The 23,890-nt window shown below is 41.3% G+C and overlaps 1 protein-coding gene across 11 annotated transcripts in view; it reads left to right on the plus strand.

Annotated features, from left to right (window-relative positions):
* The window catches only part of ELAVL4 (ELAV like RNA binding protein 4), an 81,908-nt gene that overhangs the window by 3,309 nt on the left and 54,709 nt on the right, over window positions 1-23,890 (plus strand). For 2 of the 11 annotated variants that reach the window (XM_062623222.1, XM_062623226.1), the window contains exon 1: window positions 14,393-14,545. The exons of 2 other annotated variants lie outside the window; for them this stretch is intronic. In XM_062623222.1, coding sequence (XP_062479206.1) covers window positions 14,429-14,545 — 117 coding nt within the window. In that variant the 5' untranslated portion in view covers window positions 14,393-14,428. Of the gene's footprint in view, window positions 1-13,904; window positions 14,104-14,392; window positions 14,546-16,976; window positions 17,307-17,502; window positions 17,620-17,840; window positions 18,132-18,368; window positions 18,528-23,890 lie in introns of those variants that run through there. 7 more of the 11 variants (XM_062623227.1, XM_062623225.1, XM_062623231.1 and 4 more) reach the window with 7 other exon arrangements.

Raw genomic sequence — 23,890 nt, forward strand, 5'->3', positions numbered from 1 at the left:
ACAGCAAAATCTGTGTGAAATAGCATCACATTTTTATACTGGTCTAGCTGCCTGGATAAAAGAAAGACATGTAGAGTATAGCATTATTGATGTAGCAGTGTATCAGGATCCATTTGTGGTAGCTGTGGATATGTTGAGAATGAATGGAGGGAATGTACAATAATTATAATCCTGGCCCTGTTAAGAATAGTACTGTCCTGAGCAGAAAAGAGTGTCTCAAAACTGTTGACAGAATATGCCTGTCATAGAAAGTTAAATCTCTCTGGTATTTTCTTCACTTTTTCTCAGTTTTTGAGGAATTTGGGTGGGAGGATCCTGTGTTTGAACAGCAAAAGGGTGCAGACAAGATGTAGGATTAAAGAGCAAGCTAAAAAATCATGACTAAACTCAGTAACAGTGACAGAATAATTGTGGTCACTTCCAATTAGCCTGTTTACTTCACAGTAGCAATTCAGATTTTTCTAAGGAAGTATATACACTGGTGGGTTTTAATTAGCTCTCCTTGATTTCTTCGTACATATCTTAATTAAAAGTTTGGTTGTAGTTGTTAATTATGATGTACTTGTTTAGCCTTTTGTTTAGCCTTTGTTCTGTTCATGAATGCTGCCTTCAAACAGCATTGCTCTTACTCAAACATCTTGCATGATAGTTTTCCTTGGGGGTTATGGGAATGATAATCAGCCTTATGCTTGCTCTGTTTCCAGGTGCCAGTAAGAGAAAGTCTTTGGAAACAAGAGCTCAACACAAAAAGCATTTCATGTTCTACTGTGACCCAGTCCAGTTTGTCATTTAAAGCATTAAATTGCTTATCAGTAGCCTGAGCTGCTGGTGAGATTTTCATGTTTCCCCCTTTGCTTGGAGTTCAGAGTTCTGTTTTCAGTGTGTTTTTTGGTGTGGAAAGAGGCTCATAGTGGAGCATCTAAATGTATGTTGTACTTCTTGCAGCCTTCTCTATTTTGTCAGTTTGATTTTCTCCCCAAACTGCAGTTAGTATAGCATAGAAGCATGGAAAACTCTTAACCTCACACGAAAAGGAATAACATGTCAGGTATAACAGTGTATTACTGGATTCAAAAAGCAATTGACTTGTGAACCAGGCTTGGTGAACCATTTTATTCACAATGTCTTTTCATTACTTATTCAGATAATTGATGCAATGTTTGAAGTCCCTGAAGTGCACGGAAGCATCTGCAATTTCATTGACATAGCAAACTTTTTTTTAAAGTAATGCATTTCTGTATCCTCACAATAGAGAAAATATGCAGCCTTTTTTCCATAATGACTTAAAGTTAATGCATGGAAGATTGGGTTTGGGATTTCCATAAATTAAGGATTTTTCCCACCTTCCAACAGTTGGGTTTTAGCGCTGAAGCAGTGTTTCTACGTGGGTTTTGTATGAGTTCACTAAGTGTTCTCATGCTTCCCCCCCCCGATTCTAAAAAGTAGTAATAATAAATGGTATTATTTGTAAAGCTGCTGCTACTTCTCCAGTTTAAGAATACATTGAACAGATGCCTCCTATTACCATCCACTTCAGTGTGTTTACTAGTGCTTCATACAGCCTAGGTTATACTCTTGTTTTCGTGTTTCTAAGTGCTCCTATAGCCTCTTCCTCCTGAATGCAGTCAGCTGCTCCCTGATTTGGTTTACATGCTCTTAGTGTCTCCCTCGGGTTCTCTCCATTCACCCGGCTTTCACAACAGTCTCTGCAAGCTTTGTTAATCAGCTCATCCATTTGCATTAGAAGGTGTTTTCTTTTCAGGGCAAGAAAAATTGTTTGCACCCCTCACTGCTTGCCATCATCCCTTAGTTTGGAGCGAATCTGTCCCCTGCTTCTTAGTTTGTTACCAAATTTAACTTGAAGTACAGCAAGTGATAAAGCCACACTTTTCTGTGCCTTTTCTTTTTGCATGTGTGTCCATCTTGTGTTGTCTGGCCCCTTGCCTGCCTTTATAGGAAAAAAGCCTTGCTTTTTCTTCTTGATTGATTTCTTCCACTTGGCTCCTTTCATCTTCTTCACTGACTAGTAGTTTTGTCACTTCTGGGATTTCATGCACTATTTCCAACACAGCTGACTTTATTTGAACCATTGTCCTCCATACTTCCGTGCTATGTATGGCTGAAGAATCTTTGCATCTTGCTGCTGTTCAAGTTTACCCATGTTTTTTAGGTCTTTTTGTATCTCAGGCACGCTGGCTTGCTATAAAATAAATACCTACGTGCTGATGTTTTCTTATGGGCAATATGTAGACAGTGGGTTTCCTGACCTTCCCAGCAAGCCTGTTCACTGTATATCCTTTTGTGTTTGCTTTCTTTTGTGAATACATAATTTCAGTTTTGTTTTAGTGCTTTACGCACCAGTTCATGCATTTTGATATCCTTGCCTGTTTCTTTAGCTGTGGTAACCCGTGTGACCTTTGGCTGAGCTGTTGCTCATTGATTATGCAGAACCCCACATTCTTTAAGGTGTACAAAAATGGTTATTGCTTAATAGAAGTAATTCTATTGGAGGAACTTTCTGGGTCAAAAGAGAAGGCTTGGTGCCCATGGGGCAAAGAAAACTGGATCTGGTGAGTTATCTGGTGGTTGGCCTTGTGTGGTTTCCTGTGGGCTACACAGCTTAGGGGTGTGCATGTGCAAAGAGGGTTGTTCCAGTTGTGCTATAGAGCTGTATTAAGCACCCGTAGCTTCGCTAGAGAGGCTATTGCTGTTTCTAGAGCTGAGATTAGCAAGTTTCATTTACTGAAGTTTTGATATAAAGCTGATATGATACAAAGCCAGTCTGATACTCAGACTCCTGTTTCCAAGTCTGTCACTTGCCAACAGTTCTTAATTGTTGCTCCTCATTCAAGTAGCAGTGTTTTTTGAATAGCTTTTGTTTGGTGGTGTTCTTGGTTTTCTAGTAACAGTCGTTATCCTATCCTGCTTGTCTGTTGGTCGTGTATTCCCTGCTTAATAGCTTTGTAACCCACTGGCATGTCATGAATGTGTGACAGAAAGGTGGAAGTTTCAGAGATGCTAAACTACTACAAGCATCCTGCAAAATTAAGCATCCAAGAAAAGCCTTAATTTGAGCTCATCCCTGAGATAGAAGGGAATTGCACAGCAGCAAAACTGAACACTGAAACCTCAGAGAAAGCATTGTTTCCACGGCACAAGGCTCCCGCTAGCAGCTTTGATATGTGGGAGATTTTCTCCCATGCTGCGATGAGAAGACATAAAGCACTTTGTATACACTTATTGACATCCTAGGTAGCATCTCATAATCCAGGCAATTTACTTTCTTGGTTGAATCGAGATGCCTGTTTTCTGTTGGTGTTTGCAATGCTAGCCTTTCTGTTAATGTACTCACTGCTGAATTTAACGGCTTTAAGGAAAACATCAACTTTAATTACGTCTTGGAAGAGTAATTCAAATCCCTCTCCTTGTGAGTTAGCTCTCACTCACTGCTCCAGAGTATGGTTTGTACTTGGCTCACTGGAGCTCGTCTCAGGCTCTCATGGAAAGCAGAGCTTGTGGCAGCGCTGGCACTGCTCTTTGCATGTGTACTTTGACATGGTGGCACAAATAGATGGAAGTGGTCATTGAATCACAGGTGAAAAGAGATTGGTAGGGGTGGGAAATGTTATTTCCTGAGGTTAGTAGCATATTGAGCAGATTGGTTTGGGTAGCTTGTTTTGCTTCTTTTAATTCTTAGGAGGCAGTGTGGTATTTGACCAGGAAAGCAGATTCTAGAAGAATTCAGTGCCTAGAAAAAGAGGACTAAACCTGAACATCTGAACTTGCAGAGATATGTCTTGAACATGACTGCATGAGTCACTCTGTGCTGGGATGTATCCTTACTGTGTTGCTGTCCCTCTGACCTGCATATATGTGCTGTGTAGGTGGCTCGTGCAGTAGTCAGTAAAGTGATAAGAGTCCTGAGCAGGACCTATGTGTAGGAGGTAGAAAGAACCTGCAGAATGTCCACCAGGCAGTATATAGTAGCTTGTCTTGTCAGATGTGTGATACAGAGGAAGGAGCCAGAAGATCAAAACCAACAAATACAGTATATTTGCAATGCAATTCCATGTCATGCTGGGCACTTTCCAGTCCATCAACTAATTTATACTGGCTGTGAGTAATGTGAGGTTCTATGCTTGCACATGATTTGTGAAACCTTTCTTCTTCCCAGTAAGTCAGAGTCCTGTGATGCCTTAACAGTAGCAGGACAGCTGAATTTCCCTCTTTGTCAGTGAGACCTTAGGAGGAAAAGAAGCTGCCATTCCATGTTTGCCACAGCTGGCAGGGTGGCTGGAGGGGTTAGAAACTTGATTTCCAGCCCAGATACCTTCCTCTAGCAGCAGAAAGGAAAGAAACTGATGCCAGACATCTCTTCTTCTTGTCCTCTGCTGGTACATTGGGAGAGATAGTAAGTTCAACCCCAGGCTCCATGTGCTGTGACAGTGTAGGTTCTTCCCTTTACACAGATGGTATAGCTAATTAGAGTTCACTGCTGGGCAAAGTTCTGGGTCAGGGTTATTAACACCCAAAACTAACTAGCCTTTATGCAACCATAAAGTTAAAAGAAATAATCTGTACTACTAGGATACTGCATGTAGTATGGACACACACTCTTTGAATGTGTGTACAATATCAGTGCGTCTAATCAGTCTTACCCTACAAATGTTTGACTAAAAATGCCAACTTTGTACTTGAGAGGTGTATTGCTAGAGATTATACTGGAGTTATGCAGCCTATTGCCTGCTGCTTTGTCCACTTTTTATGGGTAAAGTGGTCTTCTTCCAAAGTGAGAAGCTGGGGATTTTGCCCTCTCTGCCCCAGCCCTAGGCTGAAATAGAGGACCTGGACCAGGGATGGAAGCTGCACATGGGACTGAGCAGGGCACTGAACACCCAGGAGCACATGTGACAGTGGCATGGCAAGTCTTCTGCCTTGCTTGACTCCCTGAATCTGATGCTGCTCTCTGTGGATGATTCTACTGAAAACCTGTTTGAAATTGTGCCAGGTTATGTTGCTTATGTAGTGTTCAGTGATGCATTTGGGATCCTCTTGTGGCATGGGACTGTCATCAGCTGATGTGCTTTTTTCTCCTGCCTGTTAACCTGTCAGCTGTGATGCTCAGCAGTCCCGCTTTAACAGAATGGTTATGATGAGCTTCTGGACAGGATAGGAAAGTGCTGATGAGCAAATTGGGTACAGCAGAGCATCTGGCCTGCCCATCTTAATCTGAACCTTACAAGGAGTCTCTTGTGTAGAAATAATTTTTAAAACACTGCAATCAAGCTTAATGAAGGCTTTACTTTTTTCAGCTATTTGAGAAACCAGAAAAAAACCGTCACAGTTTCTGTCACAGAATCAACTAGGTTGGAAAAGACCTTTAAGATCATCAAGTCCAACCGTCGTCCCAGGACTGCCAAGACCACCACTAAACCATATCACTGAGGGCCTCATCTGCATCTGGTTGAAGCACTTACAGCAAGGTTACTGTGTATGCCTATATGGTGTTTTTTCCTCAACAAGCACTTTCAGTATTGGTTTTGGTTTGGATAGTTGGTATGACTATCTGTGATGTGGCCTTTTCCTTCCTTCATTACTTAAAAAGCTTTTGAAACTGCAATAGTGTCTAGTTTTAACAGAATTTTGTAATAAATTATTGTGAGGATCTTAGGATACAGAAGGAAAGGTTGGCCCTGCTTTCCACATGGAAAGCAAGTGATGAGATTCAGGGAGTTATTACTCAAGGAAGTTTTGCATCTGTCAGCAGCATGTGCAGAGTTGCAGTCTTTATCTGAAGGCTTTCGGAGTCTGTGTGTGTCGTGGGCACAGGCCATGTGTGTGAAGGCTGGAGTCTTGAACTTACTAAATCTTGACTGATGCCAGTGGAAAGAGCAAAAGAAAACGTTTGGTGTGTGTAAAGCAATCTGGGTTGCTGAGGAGCATTCTGTGCTAGTAGGTGTTTCCTAAGCATCAAAGTCTTCGTGCCCTAGCATATGGCAGCTGAGAAGTGACAAAGGCAGGAATAGATAAAGCCATGTCATCATGCACCAGCCTGGGATAGTCTCCAAAGCAGCTGAAGAGGGTGGTTTCCTGAACGGATGATAGCACCTAAATAATTGGTCTCATTCACAGTGTTGAGCATCTTCCAGTTACCAGTGAGGTCGCTGGGAGTAATCAGTTGATACTTTAATTGTGTCTTAAATTTGAATAGTGCCATTAACCTAAAAGGTCAGGAGCTGAAATTTACACTACCAAGCCACATAATTTTGTGATGTGCACCTGTAATATCTGATCTTTTTGGCAGAAAGCAAAAGATCATCCAGGAAATAGAAACTGAAGGAAGTAATACAGGGAGAGAGACTATACAGGCACGCTGTAGGGATTTCTGCCAGTTGTCGCCAGCAGTTGAAATTTTCTATGTAACGTGATCTGCAGCATCACTGATCTCTGGTTTTTCACAGCAGCAGGACCTCTATCACAGCAGCACAACATCTAATCTTTCATTTGACACCATTTAAAGAGGTCAGTGTGTTCTTTGCTCACTAGATGTATGTTGGTTACCCATGCTCTCTTGAAACTCTTTTTTACTTGTTACAGGCTCTTGTAGGCATTGGGGGGCTATGGAAAATGTTAAAAATAGAGGCCTGTTTGGTTTATTAGGTGAGTTTAAAGTTCCTTCATTGTTCGATGTCAGAAGAACAATTAAGTTTTATCTGAGCAGAGCAGAGTGTCCCTAGATGCAGGTTACAGTGCATCCAGTGATACTATTAAAAGAAAGATTGTTTGTTGTTGCATTGGGGAATCCTTATAAAACATCAGGAAAACTGCCTGGAAGAATATAAATGTGTTCAGGCATTGAGTGAAATATTCTTAAATGGCAGGGTGGTGGCCTGTAGCTGGATAGGTTTCAGAGTAGCTGTTTTGATGTGATTGTTGCTTTTCCCAACAGTCATAAATTGGATATATTGGAATCCTTATTTCCACCCCCCCCCCCTTGAGGCTTCTGCTGCTTGGAGTTGTGGTCCGGAATCAAAGCTTTTGTAACCAAAGAGAGAACATCTAGCCTTGAGTTCATGAAATAAACCTTGATGGGGTTTTTGTTTTGATAAGATGCATATGTGGTTTCCATGTTATTGGGCTTTTCCTGTGTACAGACCAACGCAGTCCTGCAAGATCTGCTTTGTGTAGTCGTATCCCATGCATTCACCATTGGCATTGTGTCTCAGTCTGTGATCCGATTCCCTGGACTGTCTGTAGCTCACCTTCCTTGAATTGCTACTTGTACTTATGAACAGCTTAAGATCACATTGTGGTGGTGAGAGCCCCCAGGGTGCAGAAGTTCAGGTGAACTTGCATCTAGGTGAGCATCAGCTGGATACCATCTACCTTGGTCACCATGGTGGGATTGGTCTGACCAAAGATGGACTTCCTACCTGAGCTAGACTCCATCTTGGTCACTGGAGAGCTGCTTTATGTGTAGCCAGTGGAATTAAGAGCGTTATTTTTCTTGCTGTGAAGGAGATTTCTAGAGCAGGACAGATGAATTGTGCCTTGGAAGTGACCATTTCCCCTCACTGCCTGTACAAGCAGGGTTGGAGAGACTGCCTCCGCAGCACGTGTGAGACCTTAGTTGTAGTAAATTCATCCATGCTATAGAGCTTGTCCTGTCGCATGCAGTTATTGTCCACAGAGTGGAAAAAGCAGAAGCATCCTGCTACTGCTTCACTCCTCTTTTACCTGCCTTTTGAGTTAAAAGTCAGCCTGTAGTAGTGAAGAAAATACGTTCCCTGCAATGGTGGGACAAGCAGTTCAGAGTAGAAGTAAACTCGCTCTTGGTTGCTAACCTGCCATCTTCTCTAGCTCAGCTGCACAGATCCCTTGAAACCCAAGCACCAGACGTTGGTTCCAATACTGATCAGGAAGTTTAGCTTTCAGACAATTTTTGTAGCTACTAACATAATTTGAGTTTCATTTCAAAAAAGTGCTAAATGTACCCATTGTTCTTCATCTGCCCTACTTTACAGGAAGCTAAAAGTCATCAGCTAAGGTGTGTTGGGCACTTTGGAAAGAGGAGTTTAATGAAAACCATAAACACATATAGAAATCTGTGAGAGTTAGGAAGAAGTTAGGGCTTTCTGACCAGCATCATCCAGATCCAAGACACTGTAGAGAGCAAGAAGAAGAGCCATGGATAATTTATTATTTGCCTTTCTATAGCCCCTTCCTACTTCTGTGTCAATATGGAGGGTTCAGAGTTAGCACTGACCCTCTCTTAAATATTGCATCTGCTCTGTTTGTTCTACCTTTTACCTTCTTTGTATTTTGTTGTCTTTGTTCTCCTTACTGTTGTAAGATTGTCACCTCTGTAGTTTAAATTATACACTAAAGAGCTGCATGAGTCATATTCATGAGGGAGCTGTTTACCCATGAGTTTTGGGGTATCTTATTGGGGCAGCTTATTTAACCCTTATTTCTTAAGGAGTAAAATGAAACAGATGTACACAGGAAGCTTCTCACCAGTCCTTACACGTGCAAATACAGGTGTAAACTTTGGAGTGTGAGGCAAGCTTGATTTGTTTAGATAAGCCATTTTAAACTTTCTTTTCTCTTTTGAAGCATCCTGGGCTTGGGGATAGGTTGCATGATAGGCTTGGCCCAGATGTCATTGTGAGGTTTGGGTTTGTTTGTTTATGAAATCGTAATGCTTATCTTCTGTCTAGTGTTACTGAAATACTGTATGTAAGTGCCAGCTGTTCTAATGAGAGCTAATTGGGACAATTAATAGCTCTTGACGCTTTTTATTGTCTTTATTCTCTTTTGTATCATCCCTGGTTCTGCATCCTTTCTGTGTAATTGTGTGTTGTAGGAGACATAACCCTTCTGCATGCTGCTCGTAGGTCTCCTTTTATTCCTCCTGTACCTCTTTTCTGATCCAGCCACCTCACATTCTTCCCCAGATCTTTTTCTGATCACTGTCTCAAAGCTTGGAAACATCAGCACATTAATCCCCCTTTCAGGTTTTTATCTTTGTTCTTGTTATTGATATTATTTGGCCTGAATGCAAGGTGTATAACACGCTGTATTACAGATTGGTTTAAAGCAAATCCATCAACTGTTCTAAAATTAGGCAGTGCTGGTTGAAAGACCCTGCTCACATTTTTTTATGCGGGTTTTTGTGCTCATACATAGGCACATTAAAAATGGCTGAACTCATGTAAATCTTCCTCGTAAGTCTAGAGTTCTTCAGTGTCTAGGTCCTTTCATTATTTACAAGTAAATACATTTTAAAAATGCAGTCATAAATCTTTGAAAACATCTTCATTTGTGCTCAGTTGAAACTTTGCTAACTGCATTATACAAAACTGACAGTGATGTAGAAATGTTTTAACCCTCTCTATAGGTAGAGTTGAATCCTGCTTGCGGTGATAGGAAAACAAGCTGTAGGATTTAGGATGTCTGTTGAATACAAGTTATGCTATCTCTAAATTTAAAAGGAAGAAAATTAGGGGAAATGTATATTCCTGAGCCAAAAGTAAAAGAAATGGGAAAAGGGGGAAAAAATTGCTGCTATATCTTACTATTGTATTACATGTTTACCCTAGGATAAATGCTGCCTTTTGCTTTCAGTCTTGCAGCACTGACTGTGGGTTCTTTAAAATGTACTGAAAATTGGACAGACAGGATGTGCTTTGTGACCGAGTGGATGCTGTTTTGCAAAGCATCAGTTAGGAGCCAGGAGAGGAGCATGGAGCCAAGGTCCCAAGGATATTGCTGGCCTTCAGATGTGCTGGGAAGGTGCTGAATCATCTTCTCCGAACCCTTCTTGCATTGTAGATGCTGGACCATCTCCCTTGTTGTCCTGTACCCTGACATTCACAGTGTACACCTTTACTGTGGTTATTCACATATGTGCATGCCTGAAACAGTGTGGACGCCCAGCTTTCAGGTTTGAAGATGAAGATGTGGTTCCTGTCACTAAGATTTCTCTTGTCATCAGAGCTATTTACATGTATTCATTTTGTTACCTCTGTGCTCTGGTGTGCCCTGGAGAGTTTTGTTCCAGTCTCCCAGTGTTCAAACATAAGTATCCACAGTGGGATTTGCAAATACACACATCTTCAGAAAATTGGTGTGTGATACTTCTAGCAGCTACGCAGCATCCAAATTACACATCTCATAAGGCATGAAAAAGAAAGTGGGCAAGCAACATTAAATAGCATATTTGTGCAAAAGCAGCTGAAGTGTGATTTCTGTGGGAACTGTGACTACTTGCCTAAGCTTCGTATCTAAATTCCTCATTTAGTTGTAAGTATATGGGAGGATTTTTTTTTGCCTGGTTTTGCATCTCAGTGTCTTTTCATTCCAGACATCTCTAAGGAGCTGGGTCTCGTAACTACTCTTGCTGGATTTTGTAATTCTTTTCTTTCTGGGCACAGATCAAAAAGGTGATAATTTTTCCAGGTATATCTGTGGCATATTTAATCTCCCCAGCATCAGGAGGAATCTCAGTACACCAGATAGTACATAGCATCAGCAGCAGAGCTTGTACAGCTTGTCAGTGGGGTCCACAGCAGGGACAGAAGAGGAGGCAGGGACAGGTTCCTGTGTTCCCAAGAGGATCATCAAATAAAAGAAACTAATAAAAGCTCTAAGCCATGTCAGTTATCTTTTTCACCTACCATTTCCTAAAAAATTGTATGGTATTTCAGCCCTTTTGTGGGTAGTGTAAGGCTGTCATGACTGTTACGTATTTTGTAGTGAAACCTTAAAAATCTGATTCTCTCTCAAATACAGGAATTCACTAACCTTAAAGAGCAGTTGCCTGAAGAACATTTTCAGTGTCATGCAATGTTACAGTCTCGATCATCTACTCCTGCTTGATTTCCACAGGGCAGTTGGCAGGGTGTTTTATTTTGCTGGGTTTTAAGCTATTTGGTAGCTAAACAAACTGGTTTTATTTATTTATACACTTGATTGTAATCTGTTCAAATAATAGTAGGAAAAAACTTACTGTAAGGTAAATAACCTATTTAACCATTGTTTTTCCCTCTGTGCCCCCAGTGCATCCCATCTCCTGCACACACATAAAGAGAATGGCAGTCTGACTAACTCGGACTGTTTATTGTTTTGTTCCTGTTTTCTTTCTTGAAGCCTGATTTTGGGTTATGTGCCATGAACAGGTTGGTCCTGGCGTTTCCATCCAAGTTTGTGATTTTCAACATCACCAAATTAAATGTTAAGCTTTTCATGTTCCATTGTCATGTCATGGTTGGTTTTAAAATGGTTCATTTCTCCTCTGTGTACTTTCGTGAGGGGTTTGCAAACCTGTATGTTCCCTTTTTCTCACCCTTTCGTGTTCCCTTTTTCCTCTGTTGCTCTTTCTTAGTCACACAGTGAATTTGCCAGGGGTATAGGCGGTGGAGGGTATTTATAGTTATTAAAAGATCTGCTGATGGAAAGGCTATTCGGGAGCTCAGTGTTGTTAAGGGTAATGTTGATGTGATATCTTGAACTGGAGACTGTTTCCGCAGACGTTCTTGAATTACTGCATAGGGCAAACCCTAGTGCTTGCCTTGTGTAATGTCCTTTCCCAGCCCATTGTCTTCTGTTAAATCATTTTGTAGTTCAAATCCATCTTGTACTCTGGCGTGTGTCTCCTTTGTTCCTCATCCACCTGCACCCTCCTATCTGTCAAACAACAAAATACTCTTCGATCAGAATTAAATATTAACTTCACGATAGGAATGTCTTGGAAAAGAATAACGCAGTTCTAGGCACGAATGTTTAGTCCTCTGGAAGAGTGGAAAACATGCTGATGGAAAATGCCAGGTTGTAGTTTGCAGGCAGCAGCATTTAAATGGTTTGCTCTAATCATATTAGAATAGAATTAAACAGAGTTCTTTATTTCGTACTGCAGTGAAATAGGGCTGTTACTGACCATTTTCTCCTCCCTCTTGCTTTGGTGTTTAGCGTGGAAACTCAGGCAGCAAAAATTAGAGGAGTTCTGCAGCAGTGCACAGAGGAACTGGTGTGAGAAGGTCTGAGTTGGAGTTTTGTGTCCTTGCACATGAGAGCTCTGGTGCTTCCCTAATAGACGGAAAAATGAGACCACTGCTGCTTTATAAGAGGTCTGTTCCAGCCACATTGCTCTACAGCTTGGCAGATGGTGGCATGTGAATGGTTTCATATTGATTGGATGGATTTGCCTCAGGGTAAGAGGAGTGTGGGTCCTTAAAGATGCACTTCTAAATTTATTTTTTTCTTTTTTATTTAAAGAAAAAAAAAAGTGTATTTATCAAACACTTCTCTTTAAGTCAGAGGAGTGTGTGGTGATGAAAACACTAAGGTTACCTGGAAATAAAAAGTCCTTAAAAAGGTATCACAAAGACTAAAAAGCTAAGAATACTTATTTTCTGAATGGTTTCGTTTTTACATTAGAAGAAAGTGACACTTTTAATTAGTGTTCAAGGCATATGGTGAATGAGAAAATAAGCTTATTTCATGCAAACAGAAATCAATGCAAATAACCTTTCTCCTCATATAAAAAGGAATGATTTGAAACTCAATACATATTCAAGAAGGTTAAGTCATTACTGCATCACTTTACTATTAGTTTAAGGCCAACAAAGGAAATCACTACTATGCATATACTTACTCAGTAAGGATTGCTGGAAATGAAAAAAGTAGGTGATGATACTTTATAGATGATAGATCTGAAGAAGCCTTTGTCCATATGATGTATATGTTGTTTAATCTCAGTAAATAACCTTTGGGGTTCTGCCTTAGCACAGGTAGTTGCAGGAGATGCCTCAGTTCTCCAGCAGTTCATCCCAGCTGGGAAAAGGCATTTTATGGTGCTCTTTGTGTGGTGTTCTTTATGACACCTCTGTTTTGGGCCTCAGTCTTGTAAATGTTGTTTGTAAATCCTTCGGCATGAAATGACTTTTCAAATGTGTTTGTACAGCACCTAACACAAAGATCCCAATCTCATTCAGGCCTCTGGGTGTTGCTGTACAGTGTTGAGTGAATGTGAGTATATATATATATATATATATTTAATAGTAATGGAAGTATTCCTTGAGGTATTTGACCTTAAATAGAGGGGAAAAAATACTTGAATAGCTTGCAGACATGTAGGGGTGGGGACAGGTTGATAACTCGGGAGACTTGGGTGCTATAGAAAAGTGGATCCTTTCTGTGTATTTCAGTCCTGCACTCTCATGTGTGCAGCAGTGGTTTCATAAAGGAATTTAAGCCAAAATACGTCATAGCAGTATGTTATCAAGTGGTCTTCATATTTGCTTGAAGGTGTAAGTTCGTATGTTCTACAAGGCTCTACCCACATGTGAATTATTTACATGCTGGATGAAAGAACGCTGTTGTGCTGAACTTAAAGCTGATTTTGTATCTTGTGCAGTACACACCATTTCTATGGGCGTGCTTTCCCTTTTAATTACACTTTGTTCTCAGAACTGATTGGATTTCATCGTCCAGTTCATATTTGCTGAAGGAAACGCTCCTGTATAAATTTTAAGGTCCCTTTAAAAAGAAAAAGAATGGTCAAAGTTAAGTGATTTTAGGGATTAGGCGTGTGGGTTCGCTTCTGGGCAGGAAAAGGCATAAACCAGTGCAGAAATCTATATCTTTTATTCCCCCCCCCCCCCCCCCCCCCCCTCCTGCTTGGTGCGTGTAGGGGGGATTTATACTGTATATCACAACCAGCAGCTATTCCAAGAAAAATTTTAAGATGGTTACTTGAATCTGTGTACACTGCCCACCTGGTGGTTATGGAGTGAACTGTTACTTTAAAGAATAGTTTAAACAACAGCCATGTTTGGGGCAGGCTAATCTTGCAAAGAGAGCAGTACATATAACAGGAGTCTACAGTGTGATAAGGGGAAAATTCAGCTCACTGACTAGATGTTTTAATGTGCGAACTCTAGGGAAATAACATATTGACTATTCTGTTGTGCGCAAGAAAATTGAAGAACCCTTTGCAGACAGAGGGCTTGCAAAGGATTCTTCCTGTTTCTCTTAACCAAAATCTGTGGCAAGATGTTTGAAATCAGCAGGACGCTTAATGCTGCTTTGTTAAATAATGAGGTAATATTTTGTCACTTTTTTCTGGGCAGCATCTGTTTTTATTTTTCTCCTTTTTCATATGTTTGTTTGAAGGATTCAGTTTAATCTTATGAAAGTAAGAGATTTGGGGGGAAAAAATCATTCTTCAATTTATTATTTTTTTCCTTTTGATGCTTTTGGAGAATTGGGTTGTCTTTTATTTGCGGTTTCAATCGGCTGCTGTTGCCTAGGACATTATGCCACGTAAGGCTTCTAAACTGCACAGAGTAGGTAGTTATTAACGCTGAATTGGCTTCTGGTATAGTCCATCTGGGCTCTGTATGAGAGAGCTTGCTAGCGGCTACTGATGCTAAGATACCCGCAACCTTTGGGATGTATGCATGGTGGAGAGGGGCTCAGTGATATGAGATCACTTCTTTTAAGGGAAACTGTCATTAATGAGTCAAGAAACTGCTCATTTATGGTAAGGAGAGGGAGGTGGGGGGGGGGGGGGGGGGCTGGGAAACAACCCTGTGATTTCATTTTGATATTGGATTAGCTGTTTAAGACAAGTTTCTTTTTGTGGGGATGGAAGACTGCATTAAAAATATGCTTTGCTCAGGGGCTTTGCTGGCTGATGCTGGAGAGGCTGTATAGAGAATGTGATGCTTTACAAATGTCACGACCGTGATGTGGTGGTCAGTGCCTTACCCTGTAAGATAAATGGTACTATTGGAAACACGAGAATAAGGTTGACTTTTTCAACAATAGGATTCTGCCTTTGTCTTTACGGAGGGAGGCCTCTGAGGATGTTTGAGCATTTGTTTCAGTGTTCCCCAGAAAGACTGCGTGTGTGGGGTGCTTTGGGGGAAAGTGGTCAGTGTGCAGAGCACCTGGGTTTCTAGGCAGATAAGATAGCTGATGTTTTAAGAGGAGCAGCGTGCAATTATTGTTTCAGAAAAATGGCTGAATCTTTTGATGTGCATAACGAATTTAGAGTAACAAAGTCGGCTGAAGTTGAAAAGACTTACAAATAATTTCTGGATGCTTTTTTTTGGTGTTATTAACCCCTGACGAGACCTGGAGTAAAAATTTGCATTACAAATCTAACTTTAATATTCGGTGTATATTTGCACAAGAATGTATGGTAATACACTAGCTCTGTAGCATTTTGATGCCTGTGTGTTCAGTCTAACAGGACGCTTAAATTTGAGTTAGGAAACCTTATCTTATGAGCTAGTTTAATCTTTACTATTTTTTTTACCAAGCTACAAATATGCTCCAAAAGATGCATGGAGAAATCCTCTCTGCAGCCTTTTACATTGTTCATATTTTAATTGAATTCAGTGCTCGTTCCACAGATAGATTGTCTGATGTCTTTTAAATGCCATTTTTCTCCTTGCTTGGTCTGTTTGTAGCTGGATTTTTATACGCTTTCTATATTTCATATGTTTTATTGGGTGTGTTTGGTCTTTCTGTGTGTTTGAGTGTGTCTACGGTTTTAAAGACATTTAAAATGTGCAGAATGTCAGTTCAGAGCTGAGCAGTTTGAGGGCATTTTTATGCTTTAAAAAATACATAAAACTTCTAGAACAAAGATTATCTGATCGTGTATTTTTGCAAATGGTTTTGGTGGTTTGTAGCCAGGTTTTCTTTCTCCAGGAAAGAACTAAGTGAGCTTGTAACATGGCCCATCCCAGCTTTCTCCGTTTACAGCTCTTCTGTTTAAAAACGCTTGCAATGACACTGACTTTTAAAAAATGATATTTGGCTGATGAAATGAGTGCATGGATGGTAAAATGGAATGATTCTTACATCCATTGACTGAGAATACTCACTCGCTTTAGATGAGGTGAACGTGAATTCAAGGATAGTTGCTATTACAGGGTGCCATGCCTTGTTACTTTGGCCAGAACATGCTTGGGGAAAATAACTCCCAAGTAAGAGGAGGGCATGAATGCTTCCTAACTTGTGAGAATTGGTAATAAACTTGCTGTGGTCAGGAGAGGGTAAAATATTGCTGTTTGGAAGTGAAGTTTTGTTAGTTTGTCAGTGGCAGTGAGTGGAGGATTAATGAGTGTGCATTGTTAAATTAAGCACGTTCCTCTCTAAGGCTGATGATGGGGGGGGTGGGGGGGTGGGATGCTTTTAAACACCCAAAGTTTGCCGATGTTTTATTTCCTGTAGAGCTGAAGAAGGATGAAGCGAGGTGGTGAAATGATTTTGAAATACTACTGTTGTTCAGGGGGAGCTCTGATAAATAGGTGTCTGCTGTGCCTTAGACGGCATCAAGTGGCAGCGCTATCAAATCCACTTGTAAAAATATGTATTTTTAAAACCTCACCGGGCAGAAGGAAGGGGAGAGATGGTTTATTATTAAAATCAATAGTACCTGAAAATAAACGCAGCTTTAAACGCACGTCGGGAGTGCTTTTGTTGTGCCTTTAAGCCTAGAGGCAGATCATTAAATATGCATTTCTCCGGAAAGCAACTGTCGAAAAAGATAAGGTGGTTAAAATACGCCGGACCTGGGAGACGGGCGGGCAGGAGGTAAGAAGATGTAGGCACTGAAGCATGGCCGAGGTACGACAGTGCCACGGCCGAGGGCTCCGGCGGGGTGGGGAAAAATAAATACAAAATACAAAATAATAATAAAAATAATAAAAAATACAAGGAAAAATAGAGGGATGCGTGTTGTCTCTTCAACCGGGCCTTAATTACTAGACACAAGCAGCAGTTCAGAAATCTGGTCTCTGTTGTTGCAGAGGTCACCCCATCATTAACACTGTCAATCTGGCCGCGGCTAATTTCAATAGCACCTGATGTCGCAACGCCCTCCCCGCGCGGCGGCGGCCAATCAGCGCCCGCCCGCCGCTGACAGATGGTCCCATAAATGGCTGTAACGGGGGGACGCCGGCAGCCAGTTCCAGCAGGGCCCGCGCCGCTCCGCCCGCTGCCGCCGCCGGGGGCCGCCGCTCGGGGACCGCGGTACCTGCGGGGAGGAACAGCCAACAAAAGACCACAAAACAGCAGATTTGTGCTTATTATTATTATTTATTATTATTATTATTTATTACTATTATTATTATTCTCGCTGCACAAACGTCTAGCACTGTGCTTTGTGGATTTTTTTTTTTTAAAGAAAAAAATATAAAAATAAAAAATAATTCCCCGAAAACCTTAGCAAATCTGTAGAAGAGTTGAAGCCTTTCAAGACCCAATATTTGCCATTAAGAATGGTTATGGTAGGTATTAGTAGATTTAAAGATGGGATCGTAGCGGGTTTATATAGAGGTAGATCTAGAAGCTAACATATCCAGATTTTCCCCGAATCTGCATCATTCTCAGTCTGTGTTTTCACATGCATTTAGTTTTTCTGCTACTGATGTGTTTGTACATGATCTCTCCCTTTCTCCCCCCCTTTCTCCCTTTCTCTCTCCCTCTCTTTCATATTTAATGTGTGCGTATCCTTTAATAAAGGATGTACTTTGTCGTTTTAAGGTAATCGCGATTTCTCTCAGAATAAAGAGAAAAGAGCTCATTTCTAATGCAAGGCTGGTATGTGGCTAACCGAAATGCAAAAGGAAGAAGAGGCTTTTTTTTAAGCAGTGGAGGGGGGGGCAGGGAGTTAATTTCCACATTGACATTTTGGAGATACAAATGCCGAGCAAAATCCTGGGGGGGGGGGGGGGGGGGGGGGAGAGAGAGAATGGGGGGATGGTGGATGGAAAGGGGGGGGGGGGGGAAAAAAAAAGGCTCGAGATTGGTAATTTTCTTTTGGTGGACTGCGCAATAGGTATGGTAATTTTAAAAGAGGGTGATTTATATGAGCTTCAGTAAATGCTGCATATTGTATTTCAAAGAGTTTCCTGTCGTGACCTCATAAAAAGAGGAGGAGGCTTGTATGTGTTGCAGTGCCTAGTATATGTCGATTTTGTTGCATCGTTGGGCAGCAGCGCTGTAAGAAGGAATGTCAGCTTTTACATAACGCTCTTTTTGCTTTCGACTCTGTGAGGGGCTGTAAGGGTCCATCTTTGTGATCACAGATGGAGTGGAATGGCTTGAAAATGGTAAGTGAACGGGGAGAGCCTGCTCGTGGGGGTTTTGTCTCGCTTCTCGTGTGCCTCGCGGATTTCTTTTGTTCGGGGCGGTGGATCGTGAGTCATAAAATAAAATTAGAGAGCCTCGTTTGGGGGGTATTATTTTTTCTTATAGGGGGATATGCCTGCATGTGTGTGTGTGTGTATATATCTATATATCTATTTAACGTATCTAACGACGATGGCACTCCGCCGCGTTCCCATTGAACGCTGCATTTCAGTGGAGCGAGGATGGTCTCTGCTGACAGTCGCGGTGTCATTGTACCGCATGTGCCTGGCGGATCAGGCAGCCGGTGATGCCTTTTAATCTCCGTTTGTATTACACCAGCCTTAAATACAAACCTAATAATCGCCTCTCACATCCAGGTATTGCGTTTCCCATGGAGCCGGTGCTGTAGAGGATGGATGGATGGGTGGATGGATGGATGGATGGATGGATGGATGGATGGATGGATGGATGGATGGAAGGGTGTGTGGGGTGTTTTTTTTTGTGTCGGGGTGTGGGGGCTGGGGGGGGTGGGAGCTGTGTTGTTCTGTGCTGTTTTAAATGCCGGGAGAAGTCAAAGCCATTTATGTGAAAAATAGTATTTCTATTTTTAGCCTATATTCTCCTGGTGGAGGAGCCCGGACGCGCTCGCCTCGTCCCTTCTTTTGTGCTTTCCTTACAGATTGTGCAAAATGGCATGATCAGAACCAAGTGCCGGGGACTCGGGGATGGGGGACCCAGAGAGGAGGGGGGCTGGGGCCCGTCCCTCCTGCCAGCACTGTGGGGTGATGCTTGAGGGGCATGGGGTGTCCCCCCCGTTTTCCCCTTTAATTTTAACATTTTTCAGACTTTTGCCGTGGATATTTATTATAACGGGGAAGGGAGTGGGGGGGCGGGGGGGGGGGAAGCGACGGTCTTTTCCCATTCTTACAGGATTGTCTTTGTCTAGCTGCTTGTTTTGATGGGTGTAAAACAAATAAGATTAGACTGAGCAGCCGAACTGAAAGCGATAGCTGGGAGGAAAAGCCAATGAAAGGTTGCCGGGGAAACGAGCATAGGGGAAGCTGAGTGGGGGAGCAGGTGGCAATCATGTGGGAATACTGCAAACAGTGTAAAAAAAAGAAAAAAAAATCCAAAAAAGAAAAAAAGAAAAGCAGGGGCTACCTCGATTATCTCTGCTGTTCTTTGTGGCAGTCACAACTTTAATTATTCTTTATAAATAGGTGTTAATTACATTTCTGGCTCAGGCTTGCAGTGATTTCTAGAAATCTGGTTTTAAGCATCTGTTCTTTCTCCTCTGCAAAAGAGGGTTATCTCCTCTTTTTTTTTTTTCCCCTTTTCCCCCCTCCCTGCTGTGAAACTGTATGTGCAAAAAAAAAAAGCTTGGAAGGAATCCTTGGAGGCAGTATATATAAAAAAATAAAATAAATGTAAATTATATTGAATGAAGTTGACAGAGGTATAATAGTGAACTCCCACAGCTGATAGCTTCTGCAAATCATTTCTTAGAATTTTCCAGCAAATGTCCCTATGAGAACAGTAGGTAGAATGAATTTACCCTAAGCAGTGATTTTGTGTTAAGTGATATTGGTATTTTTGCAAAATCAGATGGTTATATGGCAGAATAATCGGTTCAGGGGAGTTCACCATATCCGAAGGCTTAGGTGCTGAGCGGAATTTACAGAAATAATGAGATTATTCTTCTCTTCGTCTCCAGCCCCACCTTTAGCCACAGTCTGTTATCTAGATCTGCTGGAGAAATACCCACTTCCAATGTCAGGCTCCTTGTGGCAACTTTACTTTTTAAACTGTGCCTGAATGTTTTGCTAATTGTGATGTATTGTAGTGGCAAACAATAACGGGAAATAGCTGTTGGGGCTAGAAGTGTTAAAAAAGCGTAGTAGGCTAGTGAGTGATAGACGGTAGCGTAAAAGATATAAAAAATGTGGTTACCCAGAAAATGCTCATCTATCACACATCAGGAGGCACAAGAGAAGCAAAGCGAGAATATAGAACACGCCTTTCTCTCTCTGTCTTCAGATTTTCAAACATTTTTTACTTCCTTCCTTCCTCTGGTGCAGGGTTACGCTGAATGCTAATTCCGGCAGGAATGGCAGTGCTTGGTTGAAAGAGGAATTAAAAGAAATTAAATCTCCCCCTTTTAATTTGCTTTGTTTTGAGTATTGCTTCTACTGCAGTCCTTTCTGTGAAGAAGTAATTGAATGGCCCTCTGAAAACTGCGCTGCTTTACAATGTAGAGGGGGGAAGAAATCTTGAGGGTGTGTGTGCGTGTGTAAAACTGTGCGGTTTGCAGGCTGTGCATGTGCAGAGATGCATTCTGACATGCATTGTAGTTGTACGTGAGAGTAAAATAATTTTTCTTCTGTCCAAAACAGAGGTGCTGTGTTCTAAACCCGTTAACTTAGTCATGACAATAAATAAGGGTGCCTTTTATTATACACAGCTGCATTGTTTGCTTTAAGAGTCATCAGCTAGTAGTTACATTTTCATTTTCTGTGCAATTTGGTGTTTCTACGAAGATTTAAAAAGAATGTCATCCTTGTTTTATGGTGCACGTGTTCCTGTCCCCATCTTCCTCTTTTCTTTGTTTTAAGATTATATTAGTGAATACAGCCTGCATGTACATAGGGGCATTTTCTTTTGGCATGAAAAAGATCGCATTGTAAATCCTCGTATAGAAACCCAGCTATTAAGTTAGTGAAATTGAATTAAGATTGCGACGAATACCAAAAGCTTAAAACGTGAAACCTCTTTCTTTACAGACAAAAAGGTAGAGAAAACATAGTTATCTGTAGACATGACATTTCTTCTTTCCTTTTAAATTGTCTTGATGAGCTACTAGTCAGAAAGGATGCAATTTTACAGTTGGATACTGATGCAATGTGAATACCAGCCATCAGTTTAAAATCTTATCCCCATGTACTCCAGTGATCAAGTTCCCATGTTAGATACAGGGATGTCTCTCCACTGTTGATGGCTCGGTTGCCTCCTTTGCTTTCTTCCTCTTTATTAATTTTACCTTTTTGAGCTCTCTCAAAGTGAGCGGGAGCTGTTGTGACAAAGGATGGTTACAATGAGCTGGAAGGGCTATACTTAAAAATCCAATTTGAATGGGTTTGGAATAGTCTTCATCATCTTTATTTGGTCCTGTTAAATATTGTGACTCTATTGAAAGAAAATCCAGTTGCGTTAATCTTACATATATTTAATGTATTTTTTTTAGAAATGGCATCTTCTAGGTTACAGTGAATTTTTCTTCCTCAACCTTCCTATTTGGTATGCTGGGAGTGTGTGCTAATTAAACACAGGTTATTTTCTGTGTGTAATTGTCATGCTGTTGGTACATAACCTAGAGCCACTCCACACCCCGAGGTTTTTCCAAAGAGAGAAAGAGTGATTGGGTCCTGTATTTTGGCAGGGGAATTCGATGTTTTCCTTGGGAACTTGCACTTCCAAAACAATTTCAGCAAACACCCCAGGCAAGAAATGGGCAGTGGCAGAGAATATTATAGCGAGAGGGAGAGAGATGCAGATAACTTGACAAATCCACTTGTCTGTTTTGGCAATCTGTGTCCACTAGACAACTCATTTACATGCCTGGACACATTAAAATGTGCATTTGTTTGTCTGTGGGACAGCTAACTGGATACACTCCGGTGCACTGGCGGATGCTGCAATGCAGTTATTTTTTCAATGTCATTGGGGTTTTGGGGGAGAAGTGGGCGCAAACAGTCTTCTTGCAAGTGAGGTGATGTTAAAAAAGCATGGTACCCCTGGAAAGGATAGGCCAGATGTAGCAGAATGTGCTAATCTGTGATGGAAAGTCACCCCTCCTCCATTGCACTCCTCTTCTTCGCTTGCTCTTTCTCTTCTCCTTTCCATAGTAGGATGGATGAAGAGATTCATCTGCATGTATTTTTGTGTATATTCATGCGTGTATATCTTCCCTTCTTGTTTGAATGGACCTTAAGGGAAACGCTGGGATTTGTATGAGGAGGGAAAGGGTGTTTGCGGAATGTAGTGGTCTCCAATTGCTTGTGTAAATGTCCAGTTACCAACAGTGTGGGACACCCAAGTAACTTTAAGAGCAAGGCACATTTTGCATTTTCTAAAGAATTTGGCAAAGAGGAGTCTTAATGTTTCAACTCAACAAGTACAATACATTTAACCCTAATGAAAGTAGTGTTTAATGGGGACCTATACCTTGCCTTAGCCTTTGCGTTTGAGTATGTTTAACCGTTTGAGATAATGTAAAGTGAAGATGTTGTAGAAACGGAGATTCAGAGACACTTTGCTTGCTCACTGTTTCCCCTCAAACGAACAATCTTTGCTTGCTAAAATGCTGGAATATTTTAGGTGCAGGGGGCTTTTGTAGGTCAGTATCTTTACAGCAAGAAGAAGAAAGGAGGGAGAAAAGGTCTCAATGTGTCAGAGGCAGTAATTGTTTAAAATTAGCCATCTAGAAAAGGCAGGAAAGGCTTGGAGGAAAGAGGAGGCACTAATATGTGAAACAGCACTGTGCTAGTCAGGGAGATAATGAGTGATAAATTTGAACTGGTGCAGTGGTGTGATGCCCATTAATTTCTCAGAACCTTGACTTTGCAGGTTTGTTACTCTGTTGTTCACACCTTTAATTATAACCAGTTTTGGATGATAGCTTGGGGGCACTGAAGATGAGCCCTTTTGTTTGTTGTTTACTTATTTAAGTATTCAGACGGAGTTTGCAATAGCATTGGAACATCAGTGTTAGGAATGAAATGCTTTCAGATGAGATTATATGGAGAACGCAATTAATTCTTGCGACTACGTAACATTGTCTTATTTGTGGCATTTACATTGCGTGCATAAATTCATTAAGAATTAGAGCCCTTGTTGGGTTGATCTGTATTTTCTGTCACTGTAATCTCTTTTCCTTAACCATTTTAGAGCTCCTAATTCATTATCACTGCTCTAGGGCCCCCAAAAGTAGGGAGGAAGCTGACAGTCTGTCTTAGCTATTGTTCTACCCTTGACTGTCTTATGTGAGGACTCTTTACCTCAGTGAAGAGAATTTGTAACAGTCAGGAAGTGCTGCGAACCAGTTAGAAATCGTTAATTAAATGGGATGAAAAGACAGAATATTAAGTAAAAAAAAATAATTAAAAAATAGCTAAACCTCTGTGTGCCCTCCCTGGAGATGGTTTAGTTGCACCATAAAATGCAAGCCTGCCTTTGACAGTATTTAAAGTCATGATGTATATAAAATTCTGTAGTACGCCTTTGTTGCTAAGGCACACGCAGTTGCGTCAGCGATGCTGTTGTGATGGGAAATTATTTGTCCTTGAATTCTGGAACTAAAAACCCAACTAAATTTAATTTATTCTTTAAATATTTAAACTTTATATTTTTAATGGCTTCAAAAGCTCTTGCACATTGCGGGTAGTGCGGTCAGCGCCCTTCCCAGTCTAGAGCTGTGCGCCTGTATATTTCAGGATTGGGGTGGTGGTGTGTGCGATGGCTTTGGAGAACTCTTGGAGGTAAAGGCGATATGATAATGTATGTTTGTTTCAAAACAGACACGAATGACTATGGGAGGTGGCTCTGTCATTCGCAGTGCTTCGAGAAGGTTCTACACGTAATGCGTCTCTGGCCATGTAAGTGATTTTCAGTGTTGGCAGAGGGCAGCAATGCCACTGGAGCCTTTCCAGTAGTGCAAGTCCTTAAGATCCAGCCACTCCGCTGC

This window comes from Pezoporus occidentalis, unplaced genomic scaffold, assembly GCF_034315485.1.
Source record: "Pezoporus occidentalis ecotype Australia unplaced genomic scaffold, CSIRO_AGI_Poc_V1 ctg25, whole genome shotgun sequence".
Classification (NCBI taxonomy): domain Eukaryota; kingdom Metazoa; phylum Chordata; class Aves; order Psittaciformes; family Psittacidae; genus Pezoporus; species Pezoporus occidentalis.